At 34.3% G+C, this 13,323-nt stretch overlaps 2 protein-coding genes across 51 annotated transcripts in view; both read left to right on the top strand.

Annotated features, from left to right (window-relative positions):
- The window catches only part of Dscam1 (Down syndrome cell adhesion molecule 1), a 66,501-nt gene extending 59,697 nt beyond the window's left edge, over positions 1-6,804 (top strand). For 39 of the 50 annotated variants that reach the window (XM_089178242.1, XM_089178261.1, XM_089178256.1 and 36 more), the window contains 10 exons: positions 74-305; positions 379-555; positions 632-798; positions 1,112-1,351; positions 1,609-1,776; positions 2,307-2,444; positions 3,023-3,213; positions 3,292-3,646; positions 4,006-4,063; positions 5,453-6,804. In XM_089178242.1, coding sequence (XP_089034368.1) covers positions 74-305; positions 379-555; positions 632-798; positions 1,112-1,351; positions 1,609-1,776; positions 2,307-2,444; positions 3,023-3,213; positions 3,292-3,646; positions 4,006-4,063; positions 5,453-5,537 — 1,811 coding nt within the window. In that variant the 3' untranslated portion in view covers positions 5,538-6,804. Of the gene's footprint in view, positions 1-73; positions 306-378; positions 556-631; positions 799-895; positions 1,079-1,111; positions 1,352-1,608; positions 1,777-2,306; positions 2,445-3,022; positions 3,214-3,291; positions 3,647-4,005; positions 4,064-4,451 lie in introns of all 50 variants that reach the window. The other 11 variants (XM_089178262.1, XM_089178263.1, XM_089178247.1 and 8 more) reach the window with 6 other exon arrangements.
- A 4,690-nt stretch (positions 6,805-11,494) lies between these two features.
- LOC107064386 (protein dpy-30 homolog) lies at positions 11,495-12,887 on the top strand. The gene is made up of 3 exons (XM_015317034.2): positions 11,495-11,653; positions 11,767-11,843; positions 12,425-12,887. The coding sequence occupies exons 1-3, from the start codon at positions 11,638-11,640 to the stop codon at positions 12,665-12,667; spliced, it is 336 nt and encodes a 111-aa protein (XP_015172520.1). The 5' UTR covers positions 11,495-11,637; the 3' UTR covers positions 12,668-12,887.
- Positions 12,888-13,323: the final 436 nt, after the last annotated feature.

The raw sequence follows: 13,323 nt of genomic DNA, 5'->3' as shown, positions 1-13,323 counted from the left end.
TGTCTATATGAATAATTATAAAATAGATTCAAAGTTTTGTTTTTGTTATTAATATTTGATGATTGGTTTTTAGCTCCACCACACTCACCACAAGTTACTCTCACGGCCATGACTACCAATTCGCTTACAATGAAATTGCGACCTCATTCAACTGATAATGCACCTATTAATGGATATACGATTCATTACAAACCTGAATTTGGTGACTGGGAAACCGCTCAAATTAGTTCTTCGGTTCAAAAGTATACTTTAGAAAACTTATGGTGTGGTTCTCGATATCAGATCTATGTTAAGGCTTACAATAGGTAAGAATAAGTCTTATATAATTAAGGTTTATCCAATAAAAGCGGATATGATTCAACGTAAACGTAATTTTAGCATTGGAACTGGAGACAAATCAGACACTTTGAACACTCGTACCAAAGGATCGAAACCCATTATTCCTGAAGCAGCAAGATTTATTGAAGTATCTACTAACAGCATTACCCTTCACTTAAGCGCTTGGTCTGACGGTGGCTGCCCTATGTTGTACTTTGTCGTTGAACATAAGAAGAAGTACGAAACAAACAAGAAATTAGATTAAAAGTTTAAACAGCAAGTTCGAAGTAACCAAGTTTTTCTCCTATTTTAGGCATCTACAAGAATGGAACCAAGTATCTAATAACGTTAAACCGGGCGGTAACTTCGTAGTTTTGGATCTAGACCCTGCTAGCTGGTATCATCTTCGAGTTACGGCTCATAATAATGCTGGATTTGCGGTAGCCGAATATGAATTTGCAACTTTGACTGTAACTGGAGGTGGGTATAGCATAACTACGCTTGATGCGTTTGAAAGCATCTCGTAGCCGGTGCTAATGGTGGCTGGATTGAACGGTCGCCGTATTTTTTGTTCCAGGCACCATTGCACCGGCCCGCGAATTACCGGACATTAACGGTGGTGGCAACGATGAAGACCCAGTGAAATTTTTCATGGCTAACTTGAATCTTGTCGTACCTGTGGTAGCCGCAGTTCTTGTTATAATCGTTGCCGTCATCGTGATCTGCGTTCTAAGAGGAAAGGGTCATGGTAGTGATAAAGGTAATAATTTTTTTTATTTTTTTCCATATGTAGGTACAATTGCTCCGCCGGTACGTAACGGTGGTAATGAGGATACCGACGTCAGACGTTATTTCCCATGGTTACCGAGTTGGCTCGATGTTAATGTTGTTGTACCGGTTGGAGCTACGATCGTCGTCATTATCGTAGGAATTGTTGTCATTTGCGTCGCATTATCTAGACGAACCCGAGGCCCGGAACAAACACGGCTGCGAGGTATCTCTTCAGCCGACGAGAAATATTACGAGGGACAATGTATACCAATTTTTTTTTTATTACTTTATTCATTAGATTACGAAAAGTAATCGAATAATGGAGTATCACTGCGATGATGATTTTGACACAAGAATATTAATAACGACTTTAATATTGAAATGTTGCATAATGTGATGATCAATTTAAATCTTCTGATCGTAATCATCCTCCCAGTGATTCTTTGCCAATCGTACATATTCATTGGTTAATAATATAGTAATATTAATATGAACGAATACGTTTATTGCTGCTTGCAGACGACGTAGTATATCAACAAACCGGTGTTGGTGGCGCTACACTTGACAAACGCAGGCCTGATCTTCGAGATGAATTAGGATACATCGCACCCCCGAATCGCAAACTTCCACCTGTTCCTGGCTCCAACTATAACACCTGCGATCGCATCAAGCGAGGTACAGTGATAAGTAAGCCACAACTGACAAAAGTTTGATATTTAGATGATTCTCCATTATAACTGTTTGAATGTTGTCGCATCGGCACGAGATAGTTTGACTATTTCTTCTTACGGAACACATTAATTTCGCACAGCCAGCCAACAGTTTAAATTTCAAAACGATGATATTCTTTGTGGAGAACCAATATGCAAGCAAACACAATACACACGCATTACAACATTATTACCATTTAGATTCCGCTATTATTTATGTTGGCTATGCTTAAACATATTTTGCATACCGAAGTATATATACATATACTATACTATATATCTACGTATAAAAATGTATACCCTGCTACTAAACGAAACAAGTTGTTCCTTCGTATGCGCTTATAACATCGCTGCGCGTACCAAGAATCCAACATGGTTAACAAAATTTTATTAGTTTTGGTATTAGTGTCCTTCTTTAAAGAATAACGATCGTTAAAAAATAGATCCTGATAGACAGCTTGGTAAGCGGCAGCGAGTCGTACGATTGTTGTAGTATATGTTCGATAGGTGCGACAGGTTCGTTCAGAAGTCACTCAACGTGGGATCCAAGGAGGCACATGTATGAGGAATTAAATCATTGTGCACCCAGCAGAAGGTGCCCACCTCCACCGCGTATGGGCAGTTCGGAGGGTCTTTCTCACAGAGGTTGGTAACAATAGTTTTTCTAGGACGAAGGGCTCATTCTCCCTCGTGTCCCGTCGCAAGCCTTCGTCTTTCGCGATTCTGGTAATGACGAACTGCAGCCGGTACAGCCACTCGGTCTCGCAGCCGGTCTTCGTAAGTCCTCTTCGTGGTTCTAAATCCTCATAAATGAAGATATACGTTTTTTTCTTTTTCTTCTTTGTCTACAACTTATTCATCTTATTTTTCTTGTTCTTCTTCATCGATGTTGCACGTTATCGCATGCTACGCTCGTTATTTGACCAGCACACAATTTACACATCGAACACAGTTAAGCCGAGTATATTTTACTTCTCGTTCTCTCTATGAAAGAAATATTTCACTTCGGTGATTCATAAGGAGATATATAATATAAAAGGGCATGGAAGTAGGAACATTCAAGCGAGACTACTAACATGAAAATTGGTGCACGTATACATATCATCAATATCATTCATTTGTTAATTGAAAAGATGACAATCGTTGAATTTAGTAACAATTAGAAAATGTATTTTTTATACGAACTTCATGGCAGCAGAGTCTACCCTCGATACTTGTTGCAGGCATGGAGGATGAGATCTGCCCGTACGCTACTTTCCACTTATTAGGATTCCGTGAAGAAATGGACCCAAGCAAGGCTATGCAATTCCAAACTTTCCCTCACCAAGGTAATGGACATTCCGGAACTATGGGACCACTAGTTGGACATCCGACTAATGCTTCTGCTCACAGTCGCTCTGGATCTCAATCTATGGTACATAGTCTATTTAAACAGCACGTATAAAATTTATCTTATAATACTTGTATTATTCTTAAATTTTGTTTTTTACAGCCTCGTCAGAATGGTCGTTATTCTAGAGTACCATCCCAAGGAGGTGGCAGCGGAACTCATGTCTTCTCTCCTGAATACGACGACCCTGCTAATTGCGCTCCTGAAGAAGATCAATACGGCTCTCAATATGGACAATACGGTGCTCCTTACGATCACTATGGCTCTCGTGGATCAGTCGGCCGTCGTAGCGTTGGATCTGCTCGCAATTTACCAAGCTCTGGATCACCCGAACCACCTCCACCACCACCAAGGAATCACGATCAGAATAACTCAAGTTTCAACGACAGTAAGGAAAGCAACGAAATCAGCGAAGCAGAATGTGACCGTGATCAACTTGTCAACCGCAACTATGGCGGTCAGTACAATGAATCCTGATGAAGAATGAAGTGGCGAGGATGAATGAGAAAAATACTCGATTTTGTATCCGAATGAAAAACAGGGAGCAAGCTTGACTTGCGTTCGGATAGTCGAGTTTTATTTTCTCATACTTGTTCTTGATTCTCTCGAACTGCTCGTTTCATTAGACATCATTAGATATTAGGTGTACAATGCGCGGACATATCGCATGTCGAGCGAATCACCATGTATATAAATGGAAGAGATTCGCTCTAAATTCTGTGTCTCTAATCGTATAGCTTTCCACTATTTGCATGCTACGTGTTGTCGTAGTAGTTTACCGTTGTGTCAATCGTGCCGTGTGTTTTTCTATTTCAGTGAATGCTCGCGGCAAGGACGGCATGACCACCGAGGAGATGCGTAAACTCATAGAGAGGTCAGTAGAGAGCGAATGTGTTTATTCGCGATCAAGCGACACAAGAGTTATCGTTTTTGATATTGTACCTCGATTAAAAATTCACATTTCTAAAATTTATTTCCAATATAGCCAATCCAATTCTTCATCTTATCATCAAATTCATTTTTCATTTCATCATCATATTAAGAGATCATTAATCATCTTTAAATCATTCATTTTTGACTTCAATTCGGCATTTCTTTTTTAAAGATTCAAAGTATACAAATTTATTATCAATTATATTAAAAATAATAAATTTATGAAAAAATAATCGAGTACACGTTAGATTAGCTGAAGGCTTTACAAATACATTTTAATGCTGTGTCTTTATCTCTGTCTTTTTCTTGTTTCATGACTTTTTACGCAGGAAGCCGTAAGTTTCTTGATCGTAGAACAGTACAGAGTGTGTTCCTATAAAGATAGACGCAATTTCGTTAAAACATACTTACAAATGCTGTACCTATGATAGTTAAACTTTTTAACAGAAAAAGAAAAAAAAACAGGCCAGCCGATGCTTACAAAACATTGCTTGATATCATCAACGTTGACGAAAGACTTCTCTATGCGAACATGATATTTTGCATGCAATTTTTGGTGGCCGATGCTCTTACCAGGGATGGTCAGTTAAGCCCCACTCTGATTTTTTTCGAATTTTGCACACTTGTAGTAGTCATGAGAATATTTATTGTGTCTTTATTAAATCCGTGCTTTTTAGCAAACAGCTAAATATATATGCCATGTTTAAAGGCACAAAGAATATTCTCATGATTATTACAAGTGTACTAAATTTGAAAAAAATCGGAGGGATGCCTACCTGATCCTCCTCTGGTTAATTTATTTAATTAATTTCTTTTTTCTTTTTTTTTTTTAATAATCTAGGGACGATTAGCGATAAAATAATTATAAAAACGCCTCTACTGCGACTCATGCTATATTATTACCATATATTATACGCTGTTATCATCATCGTTACATTATACTGCTGTGCTAACATGCAAATCATTTATCATAATATATTACTAGGCTCCTAATAATTAACATTACTAAGTTCTTACATTTCTATTTAGTATTTTAACTAATACTTATTCATCATTGCTGCTGTAATTCTAGTGCATGGATACAAATTTTTTGTTCACGTACAGATGCCGCTAAATTATTATATAATTATTTTTTTTAGGACGCAACGGACTAAATTTGCTTATATTCTAATAACTGCTCGAATAATTATTTCGCTTTTCGCAGTGTTGTATGCATCTGTACGAGGATGTAAAAAGAGTTGATGGAAGTGCTCTTTGAAAAGAAAAAGAGGAAGGAAAGAATGATGATAATTTTGAAGAATGTTTCTCAAAATTGTAATCGATGTTGCAGAAACGAAGCCCCCGGCCGGCAAACCGGCAGCCCCCACGGCGGTCACGGGGGACTCCTCACACCCTACGATACTGTGGCAGTGTAACCTGTAAATCCATCATCATCCATGGTTTTCCGATTCTCTCGTTGACTGCGACCGAAGACTCGAGAGATACGGAAACAAAGCGCACGCTAACTCTTCCCCCGGTGCTGTCGTCGGTCCAATTTGCAACGATTTTAATGATTTAAAAAAAAAAGAAAAAGAAAAAAAAGGAAAAAAAAATTACAAAATAACATCGTCGCGAATAGATTCTAGAATTCGATGAATTCAATTTTTAAAAGAGTTGTGCACACGTTTTATCAGATGTATGTATATACGTACGAGACAACGAGCATCGTCCTCGCGACGAAAATTACCTCCTTCGTCCATCTATGACCATATCACGAATGACTTTTATATCCTTGTTGGCCTTATCTTTTAGTTTCTTCTTTTTCTTTTTTTTCTTTTCCTTTTTTACTTTTTTATCATTATTTAGTAGCATTAATGTTTAATTCTAGCTCTCATTATTTAACCAAAGGCCAAACTCAAAACTGCCTCTCTAATTAACTGCCTAACGAGGACAAAGGAGGTCGAATGGTCGACGGCTAGAAATGAAAATAATAATCGATTTTAGAGAATTCTTAAGATAAAAATTGTTTCTTCTCGGATCTCAGGCGATTCGTGACACCCGGCACAGGTTCGCGGACGCTCTCTTACGACAGCGAAACAAAACGAAATAACAATAAGGCAATAGTATACAACAAAAATATAAATCAACACATATGAAAAAAATAAAATTTAAAAAGAAATAGACAAAAGATCGTGAGAAGAAAAAGAAGAAAAGAAAAAGCGTGCTCTCGGCGACGGTTCATTTTCCGGGGGTTTTACGCGGGATATCCTAGGTTAAAAGTCAAGTCTCGTCCTATTGGACAGGTTAAGACGATAACATGAGATTAGTTACTCGCTTTTAAGTCATGGTTGTGCCACACTGCCGCTACCCGCAGGCATATATACATATATACGTTACATATGTACGTAAATAACATATAACATATACATAATATACGATTTATAATTTCGTAACGAAGGTTGTGTCCCCCCGGGGGTCGAAGATGTATCGAGTCTCAATGTCGCGGAGAGCAAGTGTAGAGATTGTCGTCGTCGTCGTCGTCGTCGTCATCGTCGTCGTCGTCATCGTCGTCCATTGAACAAAAATGATGAGAAATAAATATGAAAGAAATTTAAATTTCAAATTCTCACCGATAGACTTATCCGAAGGAAGAACGCGGCACGCCATCGGAAAAAATAATTAAAATTAAAAAATAAAAAAAAATAAACAAATATAATCGTCATTACGTACTATCTTTACAGGCTACGCGCACATTAAAAAAAAAGAACACATTTACACTCTCATACAATCTTTCGCAATACACATGTTCACATAACAAGCTACACTTGCTGTCGGTTCTTAATCGTCCTAACATAAAAAAAAAAAATATATATATATATATATATATATATAAATACGTGTATAATGTGAATTCGGTGCGTGTATACGTATTTATAGATCTACGCGTATCTATTACCGATAATTAATTAGTCTGCTCTAATCACACCTATTATATTAGCCGCGCTAAAATTTTTGCTCGAGTCGAAGTTCGAAGGATAACGCGACGATGATTATTAGAGACGTAATAAGTGAATCGAATAAGTAACAAAGCATAATGAGTGAATAAATGAAAGAAAAGTAGATAGGTATTAGGTTGGGCGGATGGTCGCGAGACAATAAACACCGATTTTCTTGCGCACCCTAACGATACGTCGATCGTCATCGATCGATAAAGGACCATCTCACCTTTGGTAAGAAAAGGGAAGCAAAGTAGAGAAAAGCGGACTTTCCTGGTGAAAGTATCCTCTTGTAGGATTTCATAGTGCTTTTCTCAAAGTGTCTAGGCTCTTAGGTAGTTTCCTCATCTTTCAAATGGCTAATCTCGTTGTATGATCGACGTCGCGCGAGGGTGTGATGACGGTGCGTGTCTCATAGTTTGTTTTTATCACGTCACTATTTCTAGATATATACATATTATATAAATAAATATAAATATATATATATGATTAACGTAACATATACATACGTTGTAAGTAGGATATCTCTAGGTGTCGCGTTCATTTGCCGAGGCGATGATACGAGGTAAATACCGGTTGGCCGATGATTGTATTATTATTATCATTATTATTACTATTATTAACTATATATTATTACTATTACTGATATTATTAATGCGCGAACAAAAGACGTTATTTCTTTTTCTATTCTCGTCGTGGACGACGGAAAAAGGATCTCTTAATCCCTTTTTATATTAGATCACAGAAATTTTCATATCCCATTAGGATACGATTAGAAATTGTCCATATAATATTCTAATAGGCGGCCAGCCGGTTCCGACTCGGTGTCGCCACAGCACTTTACTCATCGATGTGATTTTAGAGGTTTTTGCGCATTCTTGTGTATGTGTTGTTATAATGTAATAACGATCACGCTATATCAGATTAATATAGCCATATCCAAGTCACTTTTACAAATAACGTATATCACGTTTTAATCACACAACGCTCGCGGAGCTTTTACGCTTTTACTGCTTTTTCGAATCTCTAACTTTTAAAAAACATGATGATGATAATGATGATGATGATGTAAGTGTGACAGAAAAAATGGAAATAAGGAAAAAAAGGTAAGGAAAGAACAAAAACTTCGCATAGCCATACGTTATAATCGACCTACACGCACTAAACTTAGGCGTTATACATATTTGTCGTCGGTGTTTTAAGAATAAGCAGGATTAAGGAAAATTTGTGATGATTGCGATGTCGCTTAGATCATTCAACGGGTGACTTTTTTTTATCATTAACGACGCGCACTATCAAAAAAATCCGAATAGCACTTTTATATGAAACATTTTATTTTTCCGCAACGATTACTTTAAGAAATGCTGTGAAAACGATCGTGATGATCGATAAATATATATGTGTGTAGGTCGTGAAAGCTTAATCGACTGCGTGCATTTCACATTTTTTTCTTTCTTATGATGATAATAACATTAATAATAATAATAAGCGAACGCGGTTCTTCGAGCTTACTATGGACGGAGTGTTGTATGTCAGTTTTCCTGTTATTTCACTATACTTTTATTATCTTTATTCGTCGTTGTTTTTTCATCGTTATATTAAGTCTACGTGCTTTTTTCTTTGTGTTTTGTTGCTGATGGGGTTATATATTAAGAGAATTTTTTATTCATTCTCTCATATCTCCGCGATCGTAGAGACTCGAGGATCCGCGCGCGGTATACCGTTTCCTCAATACCCACTATTTTATGTTTTTGTACCAAAGTTGTAGCGTCTAACTTTATGTTAAATAAATAAAATAAAAAAAAGCACAAATTCCTCTCTTTCTCTTTCTCTTTTCAACTTTATAGATTCGTCTAATTTATATAAAATTTTATTCTATTTAATGAACTTTGAATAAGAGTTAATATTCAGTAAGTATTTTTAAGACAAGTTATTATTTTAGATGGAATTGTATCCCAAGCATCGTTTTCGTTGTTAAACGAAACAGGCACAATTTCCAACCGATTTGGACAAACAAAGTTTCATTTGAAAAATAAAATATAAGAAGTAATTATTCAATTTTCGATAAATTATAAGAATTTTTATTATTATCTTAATGAACCTACGTTTCACGTACAGTCTGATTCCTAAAGTAATTGCAAATTTGAGGAAATAAAGCTTTAGGCTCGACTTACCAATAGCGTGCTGAGCTATTTAATACATGTTGCTTCAGTCCCGTCTTGTCAGCCACATTATCCGAAAATAAGTATTCAAATATAATATTGTATTTAAAAAAACAAAGTTGACCAATAAATCTCGAAAATGACTAAACATAGCGAAAAAATGTTAATGCCATATTGTAGTCCTGAATTTTTCAAGTAACTTTTTCCTTATCCACTCTTCTGCTATTATCATACTTTCGGAGCTATTTAAGTGGTAAAAGCTGGTGAATCACCCTCTATATTTCAATTATATAATATTAATTATAATTCTCTACATAGATCTGCCTTTAATCGAAATTATAATGACACTGCATTGTATTTAACATAAATTATTATTAAACTATACACACAGAAACGAACATAAATATGAGAGATTGAAAAGTGTAATTGCAGCATATTAACATTAATACTCTAACCTACATTAACCCAATTATGAGAGGAATACACATATATACATAAACTGTCTTATACACTGATATGATAGGTGCATGGCAGGGATATTTCTCTCTTCTATTGTGTTTGAAGTTTATATTTTGTCTATAAGAATATATCTACTGAAATCATACTCTTTGAGTAGAAAGACATTCGTAATTAGTTCGTACTATTTATTTATTTCTCTCTTTCTCTTCTTCTTTCACTTTCTTTCTCTCTTTATCTGTATATCTGTATATATAAAAATGTAAATTTCGTTTGTGTCTAGTCGGTAATCTCCAAAAGTACTTTACCGATTGTCTTGAAATTTTGATACAACGTTGCATTCGCATACAGCTAGGTTTTTATTACATTAATTTATTTATAAAATAATTATTTAATTTTTAAAAAATAATTGGTTATTTTGCTAGATTTCAGTGAGTTCTTGGAAAATTTGAGCCTTTGTAAATATGTTCACGCAGAACATTTGAACATATTTAAGGTGAAAGAAAAGATAAAGAGTACGTGTGTGCATGTGTAGAAATATTTCTAAAAGTATCGATAGACGTTGGGAAAATTATCCTTATTTGATGCGTGAGGTGATATGAGTGTTTTATTTGTAGACTGAGGGGGTATGACTGAGACACAACTAGTATTTTTATTAATTAAATGTATTTAATATTTTCATGAATATCCAATTATTGTACAATATCATATTTGTATATAACAATTATGAATTCCTCCTAATAATGTTCCAAAAATTTATATTAATAATACCAAAATCATTAATTAATATTATATTACGTAGAAATAATTTCCTATGATTTCTGTTATCAGATAATATTATTTGATATTATTATTAGAAGAGAAATAATTTATTATATAGAACTATTCTAATTATTCGTTTGATTTGGATTCGTATTGTGAACTCTATTGACATTGGTATTCACAATACCAAGTATTCGCGTAGTTACAATTAAAAATATAATGTTATACATAAATCAATTTAAAAAGAATAAGTAGAACCAATATACATATTGTCACTATTACTTTCTCTTTTACTGGTTTTGAGGAGCTTTTTTATAACAGCAAAATCCTCACCTTTTTTTCACAGAGGCCGTCTTATCACCTCCGGAATAAACAGCACACGATGATTAGAAATGGTCACTCATCCAAGTATAATATTAACCGTAATTATTATAACTTCAGATTTGTTTTGAAATTTGCTATTTTCAAATATCATATCCTCGATCTAATATATAGAGTGTCTTAATAATTCTGTTACAGAGTTATATCTTCATTATTTTTAATGATTTCGAAGGAACGAATTTGATTCAAAGTGGCACAAAATGGTTCAATATATCGTGAACACATTTTTGTAAGTTTACTTTCTTCCTTAATTTTATGGTCATCAAAGTTTTTTAAACAGTACTATATATTGTTATAATTTTTATCATTTTACTAACATTTAAAATGTTAATAATATATTGTCTCATATTATAAAGCATTAAAAAATTTCGAGAAAATTGATTCGTACTATAATGTATATCCCTTTCAATTAAACAATTCATTCTTTAAACATTTCTTTTTTGATAATTAAAAATACCGGAGATATTGTTTTGTAAGAATTATTGAGTTCAGCTGTGAGTAAGTTGTTTTTTAATAATAAAAATTTATATAATTCTTTTCAATCTGTTTTATCGATTTCATTTTCTTTGAAATGAAATTTACACATTTCACCATTTGCACGCTAGATGGCGCCCATTCGCTGAATTATTTAAAAATTTTATCGTTATAAAAGTTGAGTGGAAGCAGTGTAGTGTGATATTGTATTTATGCGATAAAATAATAATATACATTCGGACGGTATAAAAAATTGAACGTTTAGTGTTTGTCGTCAATGGTTGGTAATATTGTTTGTTTACACGATGGCGTCCGGTGGTGGTGAGTACACCAGGAATTTCTAATCGTTCTCTCGTGAAATGAATTCACGCAATATAATTCGTATTATAAATATAAGGATGTTATTAACACGATTATTATATTTAAAATCATAGAAAATACAAATGAAGAAAGAACTGAAGCGTCTACGCCAGCTCAACCCATCTCCAATGTCGTGTCGGAAGCAGCGCACGTAAGAAAGATAACCTAGAAGAACACGAGTTTTGCTTTAAAACGGTGATATTTTCAATCTATTCTCGTATTCGTATGCATTGTAAAGAGGTATAATTAATGTTTCAACGGCATGTCAATGTTGTACAATTGATAAATTTGTGAAAATTATTTAAACCTTGGTATCAAGGTTTTTAGATTATTTCAATTAAGTTACAGCTGTTCTATTATATTATCAAATAATTTATTATTTTCTTAGTCGTCATATGTAATAGATTGAGAATTATTTTATTTTAATTTATGTAGATAAAGCAAAACTAGTAATCTTCTTTCTACAAAGTTTTATTTTGTTAAGATCTTGAGTATAATAAAAATCGTTTAGTTATTTTATAAATTTTAATATCAATAGTACTTTTATTTTCTTTTTCTTTTTTATTGCTATTAATAGCTTTTATATTTTTGGTATGAGCTTAATTTTCAAGATTGATTGTTAGACAATGTATACGATAGAGATATAAGTAGTTTTTGTTGTCGTACACTTTTGGTAAGCCATTATATTTGCGTTACCTTGTATTGATCTAATTTTTGATTAACTTTTTGCAGAAAGTGATAGCGATGGACAAAGATCCTGACCTGTCAAGCGTACCTCCAAAGAAAACTCGTGTTGAGGTGCAATCGCTACCAACTAGACAGTATCTGGATCAAACTGTGGTTCCAATTTTGCTGCAGGCTCTATCTACATTAGCCAAAGAAAGACCTCCTGACCCTATTAGCTTTCTAGCAGGTTATTTATTAAAGCACAAAAGCCAATACGATAACGGTGGATCACCACCAACTAGTCAGTAATTTAATTTTATATTTAACACGGTGACTTTGGAAACAATTTATTTGTGACAGAAAATTTTTCAACGATTAGTTTTGTGAAGATTTTTATCAAAGTATATCTCTGTAATTTCAAATTAAATAAAAATGAAATAGCTTTTTATCTTTTAACGGATTGTATACATTTGTAAGTTAAAAAACTTTTTGCTAGGCTGAAATAAATAGCATAAAAGTATTGATTCAAGTAGCGTGATGTTTCGAATTTATTTAGTTTTTATCAATTTTTTCATAATTAGATTTCAAAGGTGGAAAGATGTAGCCTGAATCCTTTATTAGGATGGTATATAGGAGGAAAGTTGATAGAAGGTGGCAAAGAAGCAAAAGAGGGGTTAGAACTTTCCAGAGAATGTGTTTGTACACTGGAGTTTCTCAAAAGTACTCGGTATACCGTCGAAACTCAAAGTACAACGTAATATAAACACTGTACAAGACGCAAAGAGAGTATAAGTTTAAGTCGGAAGTTCAACATAGTACCATCTACGAGAGTTGAATCTATAAGAACGCTCGAGCTATCGTCTATCCGACGATAGAAGCAAAAATACGATTTTATTCCGAAGACCATCCCTTAGCTACGATGAAAGAAGCGATCATCGAAATAATCGGTTGGGTAAATGGGAATG

This window comes from Polistes dominula, unplaced genomic scaffold (assembly GCF_049000335.1).
Source record: "Polistes dominula isolate Pdom_NZ unplaced genomic scaffold, Pdom_raw_medaka contig_77, whole genome shotgun sequence".
Taxonomy (NCBI): domain Eukaryota; kingdom Metazoa; phylum Arthropoda; class Insecta; order Hymenoptera; family Vespidae; genus Polistes; species Polistes dominula.
This window is presented reverse-complemented; position numbering and strand designations above follow the sequence as displayed.